This window comes from Myotis lucifugus, unplaced genomic scaffold, assembly GCF_000147115.1.
Source record: "Myotis lucifugus unplaced genomic scaffold, Myoluc2.0 scaffold_31, whole genome shotgun sequence".
NCBI classification, from domain to species: Eukaryota; Metazoa; Chordata; class Mammalia; order Chiroptera; family Vespertilionidae; genus Myotis; species Myotis lucifugus.
The window spans coordinates 849135-865103 of NW_005871079.1; the positions used below are offsets into that span (position 1 = coordinate 849135).

General features: G+C 45.3%; 1 protein-coding gene and 1 non-coding gene across 5 annotated transcripts in view; one reads left to right on the forward strand and one right to left on the reverse strand.

Moving 5' to 3' along the window:
• KLF9 (Kruppel like factor 9) overlaps positions 1-15969 on the reverse strand; it is a 55785-nt gene that overhangs the window by 32649 nt on the left and 7167 nt on the right. Inside the window, exon 2 of one of the 4 annotated variants that reach the window (XM_023752352.1) lies at positions 4904-4933. The exons of 2 other annotated variants lie outside the window; for them this stretch is intronic. In XM_023752352.1, coding sequence (XP_023608120.1) covers positions 4914-4933 — 20 coding nt within the window. In that variant the 3' untranslated portion in view covers positions 4904-4913. Of the gene's footprint in view, positions 1-4903; positions 4934-13890; positions 15642-15969 lie in introns of those variants that run through there. One more of the 4 variants, XM_023752347.1, reaches the window with a different exon arrangement.
• On the forward strand, positions 180-288 carry LOC111825553. The gene has a single exon (XR_002828744.1). It is a non-coding gene; the product is annotated as a U6 spliceosomal RNA (small nuclear RNA).

Below are 15969 nucleotides of genomic sequence, written 5' to 3' on the forward strand. Positions count from 1 at the left end.
CAGGGATATATGTTACAAGACATCCATGGGGGTCAGAATAGTAACAAACCCTATATATACTATGTCCCCCCACCACCACCACCATACATACACTTTACAGCTTCTCTGCAGCTTATCTGAATTGCCAGCATCACTATTCCTGCACTTTGGGGCCATTATTAACTAAAATAAGGGTAACTTGTACTCGCTTCGGCAGCACAATATACTAAAATTGGAACGATACAGAGAAGATTAGCATGGCCCCTGCGCAAGGATGACACGCAAATTTGTGAAGCGTTCCGTATTTTAAAATAATAATAATAATAATAATAATAATAATAATAAAATAAAGTAAATAAGGGTAACTTGAACGCCATCACTGCCACCCTGGGACAGTCCATCGATAACTGAGATGGTCACTGAGTGACTAGCAGGCGTGGCGCGTAGACAGTATGGACGTGCTGGACAAAGGGATGATTCACGTCTAAGAAGGAATGATGCACACAGCAGAGTAGTCAGCACACTGCCCAGGACGTACACAATTGACAACTTATGAATTCTTTATTTCTGGAATTTTCCACTTAATACCGTCAGACCGCTATTGCCTGTGGGTAACTAAAACCAAAGAAAGGGAAACTGAGAAGGGGACTCCCATAGGCAAATTCGCTATACGGGGGTCTAGGTATAAGCTCTCACTGAGCTCCGGGCTGAAAATCCACAGCAGCAAAAGGCGACAGCAAACCAATAAACGCTGAGGCCTACCCACGGGGATGAGCTAGGGTTAATGGTGCCTGAGGATGCTCACTGGCTCTGGTAGGGACAAAACAAACAAAAAAGCAGAGAGCTTCACACTGAACTCTGAAAAACTCAACCACATGGAGCTGGAAACTACATTCTGCCACTTTTGTTGGATGAAATAGCATTTTTACCCAGTTCAGCGGAACTCTGGGCAGAAGGTGAAATGCAGGTTGTCACAACCCAACAAGGTGGAGCTTCCTAGGGCAAAGACAATGTCACATCTGACTGTTGTGCTACTTGTGTTGTGCTACTTGTGCTGCCAAACATTTAGTAAATGCTTCAACTGTGTGTGTGTGTGCGTGTGTGTGTGTGTTCATCCTCCAGGATGCTCACATGACCGAAGCCTGCTCAGAAGTTTCCGGATCCCTGGGCAAGACTCTGCGCTACTCCAGAGATTTGGGCAGCAGCCAAGTCCTCTCTTAGCCCAATGATGTGTCGATGGGAGAGATGTTCTTTTAAACATGTTATGTTAAAAATCTATATAATAAAGGATCAGCATTCAGAGAGTGATGAGTTGTGAAAACCAAAACAAACAACCGAAAACCCTCTCTCCACTGCTTTACGGCTTGGAGGAGAGGAAGGTGCAGTGTGTTCCCAATGCGTGCCAGGACAAAACCCACCAGCCGTGGTTTTCTCGGAGCCGTGGTGAGGTGGTTAACTTACTCACTGGCACACGCTTCTTTCAGGTGCGTCATGAGAGGAGGTTAATTCATTGGAATGGCTCTGTCTCTATGTGGAGAAAAATGGACCAGAAGCCCACCCCGCCGTGTGCTAGGATCATGAAAGAAATGGGGCGCACCCTCTGTAGGAGGGTGGTGTTATGGAAGTGACAGCGAGGGGAAAACTGTCAGGAAGCCCGAGTCAGCCGCGTGCACAGGAGACCTACTAAGTACAGATGCTCACAAGTTACGTACATTTCAACCGTGATCAGGGTCCATTCCCATCGAATTCACTTTCCATGGACCTTCTGGCTACAGTCTGCTCACTGCCCCTCACAGCTGTCCTCCTGTGACAGCTCTCCCTGCTTCCAACCCAGATGCGGCCACTGGCCTGGCGTCCTTATCCCTGAGTGTTCCCGAGAGAAGAGAGGGCCACCCACAGAGCCCAGCGCAAGCCAGTCAGCAGCAGCCTTTGTTCGACTCCTGGAACTCGGATAATTCAAGTTTACAGTTTCCAAGCATTTAAAAAAGCATCTCCTTGGAAGTGAGCTGCTGGTGTAAAAGCTCTGGGATCACTGTGGTTCTTCTTGGATCCTGTGGAAAAGCACTAGAAGCTTCTGAACCACGCTCTTCATCAGGGGCTGCAAACTGCGGCCCGCAGGCCCAAAGTGACGGGCCGTGTGGTTTTGTCAAGTCCACCAGCTAAGAATGGTCTAAACACCGTTCTTAGATTTGCTTTTTACCAAATCAAAAGAATAATATTGTGTGACAGGAGGGAGTTATATGCAGTTCACATCCACATACAAAGCGGAACTGGGACCCAGCCAGGCTCGTGTGTGTATCATCCACAGCTGCGTCTCCACGACAACGCAGGGTTGAGGAGTTGGGACAGAGACCGTGTGGCTCACAGAGCAGAGAATATTTACTGCCGGGTCCTTTATAGGAAGCTGGCTGACCCCTCATCTCCATCTGAAGATGTGAACTTGCACCTGGTGTAAATCCAAATGTCTTCAGGAGCCAGACACACAATAAAAACGGGCGAAATGCCAGGCGTGTGAGATCAAGGGTCATGGTGGGATCCAGGGCCAACTGGAAAGGGCTTTTCCCTACGAAAGGCATTCAGTTCAACCCTCTGTGATGCATTGTGCTGGCCAAGCAGGGTCTGTGCAAGGGACCCTGGGTCCTTCCTGGGACTTAGAACTGGGAGCCCTTTAACATCGCCCAGCTCTTTGACCCCACAGAGTTTGCATGCAGCCTACTATGGGATGCAGTTCAGCATGCTCGTCAATGACAGACACTAACAAGGTATCATCTGGGAAATGATACACGCTTCAGACCTAAACAAGCATGGAATGGGGAAATCTTCTTTAGAGAAGGAACAGAATCTTGGACGGAACAGGACCAGAGATGATGTGCACAGAGGAGGCCTGAGTGGCAATGGGGTGGCCTGCATCCTGCAGCCAGAGGGAGACCAAGTCCGGTCCTTTCTTTCAGCTCAGTGCTGAGGCCCCCAAAAGAATGGTCACAGCCTTCTTCATGCTGAAGAAATCATACCGGGGAATCAACGATCAATTAAAGAATATTTAAGCTTGTCTTTGGTATTAATGAGAGCGTTACCATCCCCCTGGGAGGAAGGAAGAGGAACAGACATGTACTAGTGCTTTATTTCTGGCCTTCGCAGGAAAACACACCCAGAGGCAGTGACACGATCAACTCTGCGTTACTGGAGCAGAGCTGTTAACAGCCCAGGTTTCTCCACACTTTCATTATTTATATGACACTCCCCTCCCCTTTCAGCAACAAGCTAAGCACCTCTCACTGACAGACTCGGCTCAGAGTATAAAATAAACCTGATCAAACCCGCTCCTGAACCCTGCAGCAAACGGGTAAAAGACTCTCTTAGCAGAGGCAGGCCAGGCCTCCAGCAGTCTCCTGGGCCTCCAGTGGGGTCAGGAGAAGTGGAGGGGAGCCTGCCGGCTATGTGCTTGCCTCGTTAGCACAAATGATGGCTCATTGCTTTGAAGGAGGAGCCTGCACTCCACCAGGTGATTAGTATGCCTGTTCCAAGTGAAGCTTATTCTTCTCAGTCAGGTCTTGAAATGAACAGTGTTAGTCCTCCCACTAAAGGGGGAAAGAGCACAAGTGCGGGGGGTTGCTAATTGGATACACCCAACCCCCGTCCAGACTCCCCTGGGCTGCGACAGGCTGCCATTGAGGTCCTGGCCTGGGGTCAGGGCGGCCTATGCTCTCAATACTACTCCTTTCCTAGCCCTAACCGGTTTGGCTCAGTGGATAGCGCGTCGGCCTGCGGACTCAAGGGTCCCAGGTTCGATTCCGGACAAGGGCGTGTACCTTGGTTTCGGGCACATCCTCAGTGGGGGGTGTGCAGGAGGCAGCTGATCGATGTTTCTCTCTCATCGATGTTTCTAACTCTCTATCCCTCTCCCTTCCTCTCTGTAAAAAATCAATAAAATATATTTTTTAAAAAATACTACTCCTTTCCCACCTGGTTCTTCTCACCTTTCCTTTCACAATTCCACAGAAGGTGCCTAAAATGGGCAAGAAGGTTAAATACACAAACTCTAGCCCTGTTCAGGTAGCTCAGTTGGCTAGAGTGTCATCCCAATGCGCCAAGGTTGTGGATTTGGTCCCCAGTCATGACACATACAAGAATCAACCAATTGTGCATCAATAAGTGAAACAACACACTGATGTGTGTGTGTCTCTCTCTCCCTCTCTCCTTCTCTCTCCAATCCAATAAATAAAAAAATTTAAAAATACAAACTCTGAAGCTTCCATTGCCTCTAGCAAAAGTAACCCAATCTAGTAAAACAAATCTAAGGGAACTAGACCTCCTTTTCAGAACAGAACTCTAAAAATGCCAATTAAGGATGATAGCTACTCACAGATGTACAAAATCAAGGCCGCCTCTTGAAAAAGAGCTGTTTTTTTATTGCAAAAAAAGCAAGTAGGATTCCAGAGATAAAAGGATAATTTGATATTAGGAAATCATATTGGTATCATTCCCCATTTTAACACGCTAATACACCCGCACCCCCCCCACACACACACACACACATCTTGCCCTAACAAATACAAAATAGTATTTAACCTTTAGGAAAATAGAAAAATAGTTCTTTAACAGGATAAAAAAAAAAATAGACCTGAAACCTTTCCCCAGCAAGGTCAATTGTAAAATGAACTCAGACTCAAAGCAGGGTGGACACCCGCCCCATCATCACTGCCATTTCATGTTGTTCAGAAAATGTTAGTGAGTGCAACTAGATAACAGAATAAGAAGCAACTTGTGAGCCCTAACCGGTTTGGCTCAGTGGATAGAGCGTCGGCCTGCGGACTCAAGGGTCCCAGGTTCGATTCCAGTCAAGGGCAAGTACCTTGGTTGTGGGCACATTCCCAGTAGGGGGTGTGCAGGAGGCAGCTGATTGATGTTTCTCTCTCATCGATGTTTCTAACTCTCTATCCCTCTTCCTTCTTCTCTGTAAAAAAACACAATAAAATATATTAAAAAAAAAAAAAAAGAAGCAACTTGTGAAAGGAGGAAGGGAAATAGGAATTGTTCAGTCGATGCAACTTTCTATTTGGAAAGCCCAAGATAAATAACTGAAAAATTAATATAAATTAAAAATGCAATCATAGGAGTAAGGATACAAAAGAGCAATGGTTTTCTTATATGCTAACCAAAGCTAGTCAGGATAAGCTTAACAACAAAAATTCAGGACCTGCGTGAAGAAAACCCTAACTTTAAAAGAAAAACAAACGGAACATTTCCCTGCTCTTGGCCACAAATGGCGAGAATATGGCAATTCTGTACAAATTCATCTATGAAATTAACACACCCCATAGAAATCCTTTGTTCTTGAACTTGACAAAATTATTCGAAAGTTATTTGCAAGAATAAGTATGCTCAACTTGCCAAGGAACTTTTGCATTAGAATAATAATAAGTGAGCACTTGCAACACCAGTTATTAAAATGTATGATTAAAGCTGCAATAATTAAGACGGTGTGATGCTAGCACAGGAAAAGGCAACTCAGTGGAGCAGACTCGAGTCTGAAAATAAACTCAGACTCTACAGGGTTGGGACATTTCTCAGTGAATAAAAGGATGTTTAATTTGATAAATGGCATAGACATCAGGTTTTTAAAAATTAGATCTGGATCCCTACCTTCTACCTTTGACTTAAATAAATTCCCAATGGGCCATATATGTAAATGTAATAAGAATTAAACTGTAAGGGTAAAGGAAAATATAGGTGCACATTTTTAGAATGCTGGAATGGAGAGAGACTTTCGAAACTTGAAACCAAAGGCAAGATTCTATTGAATGGATAATTTTGAAATACATAAAAAACGTATTTCAAAGAAATTCCAAGAACAAAAGAGTGAACTAGTAAAGGAAATTGCAACATATAACAAAAGGTTAAAATCTGTAATATAAAAAGGACACTTGCAAATCAAAATGAGTAGCCCAATTGGATAAAATTGAGCAAATTTTAGGATGCAAATAAGTTATACACTAACGGCTAATAAATATATTCAATCTCACAAGTAATCAAAACATACTAATTAAAACACCAATGAAATGTTTATCAGGCTGGTGAAAATGTTACAGTATGTTCATATACCTATCATTCGTGGAGGCATGAGGAAATTGGCCCTCTATTGCACAGATGGGTCTTATAATTGATCCAGGGCCAGATGGCAATATATTTGTCTGGGAATTGTTTTTGGTAATAATTAGATGGGAACACAAAAATATATAGGGATAAGATAAACCTTCATAATTTAAATGTGTAACAATAGCCCTAACTGGTTTGGCTCAGTGGATAGAGCGTCGGCCCTCGGACTGAAGGGTCCCGGGTTTGATTCCGGTCAAGGGCATGTACCTTGGTTGCAGACTCGATCCCCAGTAGGGGTTGTGCAGGAGGCAGCTAATCGATGTTTTTCTCTCATCGATGTTTCTAACTCTCTATCCTTCTCCCTTCCTCTCTGTAAAAAAAAATTTTTTTTAAATCAATAAAATAAAAATAAATTAAAAAATAAATGTGTAACAATAAAGAACTGGTTTAGTAGATATAAGTGTAACCAAACAGTGGAATAATATGTACCTGTTAGAAAGGTACTAGGTTGTGACAATGAAATGGAAAGATGTTAGCAGTACATTGCTGAGTGAAAAGAGTACAATCTGCCGTGTACATATGTGGACATGTATGGAGAGAGAAAATCCTGGGGAAAAATATACAAAATGTGAACAGCAGTTATCTACAGGTAAAGGGACAAAGAGTAACTTCTTTCTGTAATTTTCCCCTATATTTTCTAATTTTTTAAAACAGTAAGTACAAATTTATAATGAGAAAAAGTCAGGAAAAAAGTCTTACAGAAAACAAAGGAAACAATGGCGTGCCTGAGTTTAAATTTTCCCATGAATGGCTTATGTAACTGTGGGGAATGGAGAGGATTTACTTTCTATTGAGAAATTACTGGGACTCTCCAGTGTTCAAGACCAAAGAAAGGATCAACCAAAGGACTTGTATGCATACATATATGTCTAACCAATGGACACAGACACCAGGGGGGGTGAGGGCATGAGTGTGTGTGGGGGGGGGCATGGGGGGATAAGCACACATATGTAATACCTTAATCAATAAAGAGAGGAAAAAATATATTAAAAAGAAGGGAAAAAAAGACCACAGAAAGGAGAGGAATCATTCTGTGTCTTTCTCAAATAAATTGTTAGAAAGTGAGAAACTTTCAGAACAAGCTACATCTGTTTTCTCACTCCTCCTCCACCTCCCCCGCTCCTCCCTTTTCTATATGTGAAAGGAAAATGGCCCATAGAACAGACAGGAATCTCCCTTCAGATACGGAGTCACACAGACAGTAACAGCAGGGCTGCCCACCTAGGAGTGTCCCCATTAGGAAGCTGGGGACAAGAGCGTGCAGATGCAGAAAGCCAAACCAACACAGCATTCCTCACGGATGAGGATGGGGAGACCCATGTCCACACACACACACACACACACACACACACACACACACCGCCCCGACCCCAGGCCTTCGGTGCCCCTTGTCCATTATCTTCTGTCCTCACTACCTACAGCAAAGCAACGCCGACTTGCACGAACAAAATGTGAGCCTTTGCTTTACTTTTCAATTCCATTACTCTCAAGCGCAGGCGCACCCACACACTCGATAGAGGAGGTATGTAGGCCATCTATGGGTACAGGCAATTCTGCATTTCCCTACGTAAATCACTCCAATTCCTACTGGACTAAAAATATCGAGAAATCAAAGCCTTCCTGTTTGCCCAAAATATTACCACCTACACATGGAGATGTTCTGGAAAAATGAAAACACTTGATAAGCTTTGGAAGAGTAATTCTGTCTGAATGCCATCCCATCGTAATCCCATTTGCTCACGGCCCCCCTCTGACCCCCTCCTGTGATCTGGCTTCCCTTTATACGGTACGTGTTGATACAACAGAGTCACTATAGGGTTTGGATGTGTGATTTTCCTTCCCGGCCCGTGTTTATCTGTGGGAGGCAGCTGGCCCATACTTTAGGTTCTGCACCGGGAAGTGGGTGTGTGTCTGTAACCTGTCACCCAGCACTTCCTCACTGGAGCATGCTGTCCAGGAAGCAAGCCTGTCCAAATACTGCTAGTACACCCCCCCCCGCCCCGCCCCCAACCTCTACTGATCCGTGAGGCAACTCCTGGGCTGGGACCTCAGAGAAAGATGGCAGACAATAGATTCTTGACTCTTTAGGCTCTCAACCCGGCTAGAGGTATGTCTTGGTGTCTCAGTTACATGGCCCCCATCTCAGCGACTCGGAACCAGCAAAGAGGTGAAGTGACCTCCCCACAGCCACACGGCCAGGCCCAGGCCCAGATGAGCTGATTCTCATGCCCACATTCTTCCTGCCATCCCAGACTATGGACAATGCTTCTTCCCAGTTATTTGTGGAAAAGAGAAATAATAAACAAACCTACCAGGCACTAAGCAATGAACGGATATACGTGTTTGATGGCAAAACTGTCCTGAGGACACAGATTGTTAGAATCTTTGCATTTTGGGTGATTTTTATGACCATCGAATTCAAACCTGTCCTGTTTCAGATAAAGCCGACTCAGAGGGCAGGTGATGTCCCCAAGGACACCCTCAGATTGGAACCGGTTGTCAAATCCTCCTTCAGTTTGAGCACAAAACAAGAGTAGAAGTGAAAGAAGAGAAAAGGCCCTACCTAGGTGTAGAGAGAGCCTTTTTAGGGCATGTTTTCCTGATTCTCTTACTTCCCAGATGCACGGCCTTGGGGAGGGCAGAGACAGTTTGTAACAAATAAGTTGCTGTTGAGCTTTACATTTCAAAATAGAGTTTTAAAAATGTAAAGCAGACCCCGCAGTGCTGAAGCTCTCTCGATTGGCCAGTTTCCTGCCATGACTGGGCTGTAGGGAAAGAGAGATTAGAGGGGCTGTGTGTGTAGAACAGATGCAAAGGTCTCTAAGAGGAGCCTGGCATTCTCTCTCGCCTTTTATAAACAGGCTTGGGCAGTCCCAGAGGAGCGGCCACTGCCACCTGCCCACAGCATGTCCAGAGCCAGTACAGCCCCTCCAGGGGAGTCCCCACAATGACTCAGTGAGAGGAGTTGGGTTGCCCCGCTGAGAGAAGGGTCCCAGTGCATGCCTCACAGCTCCGCGCCCTTCCAAATGTCTTTAAAAAAAATATATATATATATATCCTTATTGATTTCAGAGAGGAGGGGAGAGGGAGAGAGAGATAGAAACATCAATGATGGGAGAGAATCACTGATCAGTTGCCTCCTGCACGTCCCACACTGGAGGATGGAGTCCCGCAACCAGGGTATGTGCCCTGACGGGGACTCAAACTGTGACCTCCTGTTTTATAGGTCAACACTCAACCACTGAGCCACGCCGGCCGGGCCAAATGTCTGTTCTTGTGTGTTCCTGAGCCCAAGACCAAGCACTTAGGAAAAGGCCACAGGAGGACTGAGTCACAGAGGACAAGGATCTGACACCTGGAGCCACTGCGCAGAGGCCCTCTCCAGGAGGGGAGGTCAGCATGTCAGAACCGGGGCCCCAGCTGGTGCATGGCGCCCCAGGGGAGGCCACCATGTCGAAGGATGGCATGCAACACGGACAACCCTCCCCTGATGCCAGAATCAGAGGTGAGCCTCTTGCCTAACAAGTAATAGATTGCTACCCAGGGAAAAGAAAGGCAAAGGGGGAGGGAGAGAGAACTCTGATTTTGCAAACGGCACCCAAAAGAGGACCGAGAGACCCTGAATGGCCAAGGAAAAGTTCTTGCATTCACAGCAGAACTGGGAGGGGGTGAAGGGGCTTGAAAACTCAGTCTGGTTACGTGCAGCTTACTCTTTGCACACCCAGGCTCGTGACCGGGAAGTTCTTACGCAACAGGCATAGCTGCTTTGCAAGGGCCACGGAGACTTTTGGCATCTTTAGTGAACACAAGGTTAACCTCTCCATTTGTGCACTTGGGTAAAATTATGTGTAGCGTCCACAGCTTCCAGTCTGGGGACAGCTGCTCTCCAGAAAGCCGAAGCCTTTGGCTCAGAAAAGACAGTGGGCAAAAGAGGCAAGTACCGGAGAGGCGACTGGTGCCTGGTTAATCAATGCCCACTCCACCTGCCAGCCGGGCTGCGGCACTCCGTCACTAGTGATGCTCCACCAGCATGTGTTTCTAGCTTTCCCTCTCTGGGCTTACCCTCTGTATACAGCTGGCACCAGAGGAAGGCTGTGAGGACCATAGGTCCTCCTCACAGAGGCCACAGAGGCCACTGTCAAATAGTGTTTCAAGCCTTAATGAAGCGAGCCACTAATTGGTATTGCCTGGCACCTGTCACTGTTGACCACAAAGAATGGCAGGTCTGAGTATCCAACCGTCACCAAACAGCCCCTGCCTGACGTCCCCAGCTCGCCCCGAGCAGGCATTCCTGGGCAGTGTTTCGACATTTCTCGGCAAGCAGGACATTGAGAAAAAATGACTCAGGTTGGAGGGGCACAGCCCATGTTTCTTTCATGCTGGGAAGCTCCGCCTCAGTGGGATAATGCTCACCAGACAGGCATTTTGTGCCTGGCCATGGGCATGATTTGCAACAAGAGAGAGGGGAAGCCAGCTGTCTGGTTGTCACGCTGCTTGTTTTCGTTGAAACGGCAACGGTACAAAACTGCTGTGGAATTACGGCAGCACGGGGATGTCAGTCATTTTGATGTGTTTTTGAAGATCTAATTTGTGCCCCTTATGATTTATTACGGTGTTTGTGTTGGGCATTACGCACAACTAAATAGACTTCTGAATCCCAGTGGGCTTTGCCAAACAAACAGCTCATCTTTATAAAGATGAGGCCTTTATCTATTACACAGAGGGTGACAGCCGTTCTGGGCATTAAAATGGACAGACGATCGGAATTAAGGCCAAGTGAATGGCACCACTGATCACACGGCTGCTGTTACACTTGTTCCCGGTGAGGCTCTGGGTACTGGCTTCCAGAACACCCTCTGAAGTAGGTCTATAGTTATGAGCCTGAGCACAAGACATACATGTTGAAATCCTCTGTGTTTACTAAGACGATTCAGCCCAGCACTGGTGGCCAAACTTTAGGCTGAACTCCAGAGACAGGTCAGAGCCCTTTCTCTTCAAAGGGAAGAAAAATATGGAGAGACAATGTCATACTCATCTGTCTCTCATTTGGTCAAAATCTGCTCTTTGGAACATCCTGCTTGTAATTCTAAATGGGCAGAGAGAGTGATGGGCTGTCGGTTTTGTCTGGCATCCACTGCCTCTTTGGGGTAATAAACAACACACCTCAAATTTCCCTTTAGAAACCACCTTCCTCACTCTGAGTCGGCACAACTCCAGAGGTGACCCCACAGCCCCAGATGTTGCATGTGACCCATCCATGCCACGGTGATTGAGCTCAGAGAAAGGCACAACATTCTAACTCAGGTATGGAGCGTGAAGCCCGGGACTTTGCTGGGATCGTTAGGAAAGGGGAACTGTCTGCATTGAGAGGACGGGAGTCTGGAACTGCAGTCAGCCATCTCACTGCCATTCGGAGACAGCCTGCCCCTGAATGAAGCCAAAGCAAAAACCAGCAAAGCTGAGCCGGGGAGAGAGGCAGACACTGAGTACCTGTATCTAGAGGTACCTACAACTAGAGCTACTCCAGATGTGGTGGTAATCCGAACCAATAAAGTTCTATTTTTATTAAGCCAGTCCAAGATTGGTTTCTGTTGCTTACAACCAAGGGTCCTGACTAAGACAGCGATGTGCCCAGAACTAGGGTCTTTTTCAACGGGAAGGAAGTAGATTCTGGATAACTATTGGAAAAGACAGGACAGGTTTGATTCAAGTCCAAGATTTCTACAGATATTCCTAACTAAGGTTCATAAAAACTAACCACAAACCAGAGTTAGAACACAAGAGTAGAGAGCTGAAGAATGGTAGCTTTAGAGCCAAATCCAAGAGAGCCATGCAAAACGCAGGGTCTTTTCCCACTGGCAGAAACCCAAGAGGTCCAGGTCAACCACCATACATACACGACTCCAACCACCTAGAAACAAACCAGGAAAGTTCCAGAGAAACCTTGGGCTAAGTTAACTAACTCGAAGTCTAATTCCTCCTATAAAATGAGAATAAGAGTACCTTCCGATCTCATAGGATTTGTGAGTTTAAATGTGACAAAGTATGACAGCCATTTGGTTTGGAACTTGACCTATAATAAATGGTGGATATTACTGTTATTAGTACTATTAGTACTATTACTATTATTACTACTAATATTAATTTATCTTATTACTGTTATTGTTATTACTATTATTCATTCACAACATTCACAGTGCCTACTATCAATATCTAACACAGCTCTTTATATGTAATAGTCACTCAATAAATAAACATTATTTAAATGAATGAGCTGCTGCTGGATTAATCTGGAATTTTAAACAAAAATTCTAGAAACAAGGGCTTTCTGAGCAACACGTTAATTTTTTTAAAATTATAATATTCATAAATATTATAAATATAATTTATAAATTATAATATATGGGGATACTGTTCTAAATGCTTTAAATAACTTATTTGAATTAAGTCTTATAACAAACCCAAGTATAAAATGAACTGAACTCCATTTTACAGATGGAAAAACTGAGGCTCAAAAAGTTCTCATCATTAGAGTGGCAGAGGCAGGATTTGAACACAAGGTTCTTGGAGGGACTTTTGGAAAGCCCATGCTCTAACCCAGTGGTTCCCAATGTGGAGCACACGCCCCACAGGAGGGCAAATTGATTTTTAAGGGGGGGCAATTCAAGAATGATTAACAGTGAATTTTTTGCATTTCTTATGGTTCTAGGGGCCTCAAATACAGTATATAAACATATATTGTGAAATATTTATATATTTCAGTTCTCTATTATATGTTTTGACACTTTATTTGCTATTTTTTCCCATCACTTCATATTATTTTTTTAATAATTTCTTGGTGATTTCTTCCTCGGTACTTCAACTGTCCTTTCGTTCTTTTATTTTTCTCTTTCATGGATGCCACGTTCTTTGGAAGCTTGTTTAGACCAAGTTTAGACCAAGTTAATGGCCTTTTAGGCTTCCTCCATGTGAATAGGAGTTCACTTTTTGAATGACAACAATTATATGTCACGGGGTGGGGGGGGGGGGGCATCAGGATTTCAGAGGTTGGGGACCACTGCTCTAACCGCTCTTACTGCAGGTAAAGGCCTCTCCACACGTTCCTTCAAGGGGCCTGGTCTCTTCATCACAGGCTTCACTCTTCTTTTCTGACTGCCTCGCTCACCAAAGCTGGATCCTTGGAAGGGAGAGGTGTAAGTTCTTTTTTCTCCTCTTTCTTTTTGAACAAAGTATGGTTTCTTCCCGGTCTGAAATGTCTATAATTCTCAGGCAGGATTTTTGTTCCTCTGTCTGCCCCACTGGTTCCCACTTTGGTTCAAGTCAGCTGCTCCAGGAGGTACTTACTTCCCAAACCACAGAGACTCGCTTTGTGGTTTTCAAACATTGAAAAATGTTCAAAGTTTGTTTAATTCAAATACTACTAATGCCTGCATTTCAGATCCTTGTCATTAATTTTGTATGGCTTAAGCTCCATCTCTTTATTTTAATCTATTTCAATAATGTCCTCAATTTTTATTTTATTTTATTTTTGTTAATCCTCATCTTTCCATTGATTCTTAGAGAGAGTGGAAGGTAGGGAAAGAGACACAGAGAGAGAAACATCGATGTCAGAGAGACACATCAATTGGTTGCCTCCCACATGTGCCCTGGGATGGAACCTGCAACCACATGCCCTTGACCAGAATGGAGCCCAGACCCTTCAGTCCGCTGATCATTGCTCCATCCACTGAGCCAAACTATCTGAGGTTGTCAGGGATGAATTCCATTCTCCTGTTCAAATTCGTGATCGTTCTCAATTTCATTAAAAGAAAAACATCCAAAGGCCCTGGGCTTAGATGGAGAGCGAGCTGGTTCTTGCAGCTCTAGAACCTTTAGATTCCAGATCCAGACAATCAATTCTCACCTCAGGATTCCAAACACTAACACAGGTCACGACAGATGGAGATTGAAAGGGAAGCCTGCGGGCACACCGTCATAAACAAGGGCTGTAAGCACGAAGGGAAATAAATGCCTCGGAATATCCCACGCATAAAAAATGGATGCACCTGACTCCTTCCGTGGGGAAGGCCTTCTCTATGAATAATGTGAGTCCTATTATTTGCTGAGGGGACAGCTTGAGGCCTGGCTAAAACAAATGTTTACTCTGGTCCTTAAGGCACCAAAAAGGTATTAAAGTTTCAGGAGGGCTCCAGGAAGGGAGGAGTAGGAAATCTCCCAGGCACTGGGCCGTGGGCGGTTTCACAGAATATATAATACATAATAAAAGGGCAGAGGGCCAGCGCTGACTCCACGGCTGCCCTTTTACTCAGTTAATTTGGTTAATTCAAAGCAGATCTTTAAACCAAGGTTAAATTAAACAACAACAACAAGTTTACCACAAATTGAAATCCTCAGGAGACCATGGTGGAAAAGCATTCAAATCAAAGAACTGCAAGAATTCACTACCAAGGGCCGTCTCCACAAGGGCCTAACTCGGGCCTTTAGCTCCGCCCTCCAGAGTGCCTGGGGCCCTCACTGAGCTGCGGAGGACACTGGGGCTCAGGGCAGTCAGTGCTATGTCCAAAGTCACGTGCTGGTCAAGGCTACCAAACTAGCCAGGGCCCTTGAAATGATTGACCGGAACAATCCCCATCTATCTGAGAGGGTGGCTTCTGCTTTTTTAGAGACAAGATGATGGATGTGATGACCTCTCAAGGTCACTTCCAACCTCCAAATTCTATTCTTTTGATACCAACTGCTGCCGCCAAGTGCTCTCCGTCAGGCCCAGGCCTGTGACTAACTCGCCCTCAGAAGCGGGGAGGAGTGAGAGGCAGGATTGCGCAGACCACAGCAGAGGATCCATTCCTTTTCCTTTTTCACTGTCTGTGGGGTGTTTTTCTTCTTCTGCCGGTTGCCCCTCCTTTTTGCGTGTGTTGCATAGAAACAGAAAGTGCCTTTGTACCATTACTAGGCACTAATTTACGCTCTTCAGTGGGAGCTGGGCCTGCTGGAGAAACATTAGGAAAAGGTGGGAGGGTCGGATGTGGGGGAGGATTTAAGCAGCAAAGGCCTGGAATGCTGCAAGCTTTTTCTCCAAGCCTGAGAACAGCCAAGGGGGGCGGAGGAACCCAGAAAATTTGGAAGTCAAGACTAATTAAAATGATGATGATGTGGTGTTTTGGTGTTTTTTTTAAATCAAGAATGCTAATGATCGCCAGGCTTTCAAAAATCACATGGGTGGGTTGGAAAGCCTACCCTAACCAGGGCATGTCAAGTTGTTTGAGGGGCTACTGAAAGTAAGTGCTGGGAAATCGTCCGCCCACTTTTCTTCTCAATGAACTTATTAAGGAAGACCACTGCCAGCCACTTTCCCAGTATGTCCTGTAATGTTTCTCCCTGGGAAGTTCAGTCTGGGAATTTCTCACAGATGTTCGCTGGATAAGCGTCAACAATGGAGACGGGAACGTAAATCTGACCCTCATGTTCAGAGTCTAAGAATTCATTTCCCTCAGGTGACATCTTTGCCTCTGAAAGTAATGGGGTGTAACCATCAAAACATCAAAATATATTTACTCTGGTATCTCCCTCCCCAACCTGGGCCCCAATTGCACCCCTTCCCTCTCTCTTCTCCCCACTACTCACAGAAGATTTGCGAGGAAAATCAAGGAAAACGATGTTTTTTCTCTGAAATTCTACTCCACTTGTATTTTCTGTTGTGAAACAGCAATCCTGCCAGCAGCTGAAGCTTTTCTAGGCAACCCCACTTTCTCTTTGCTGGGGCAGCTACATGGCAGATGATGGACAGGGGGAGTGAGGCCGCGCAGCAGCTGGTCCCTCCCACCTCTGTCCTTCCCC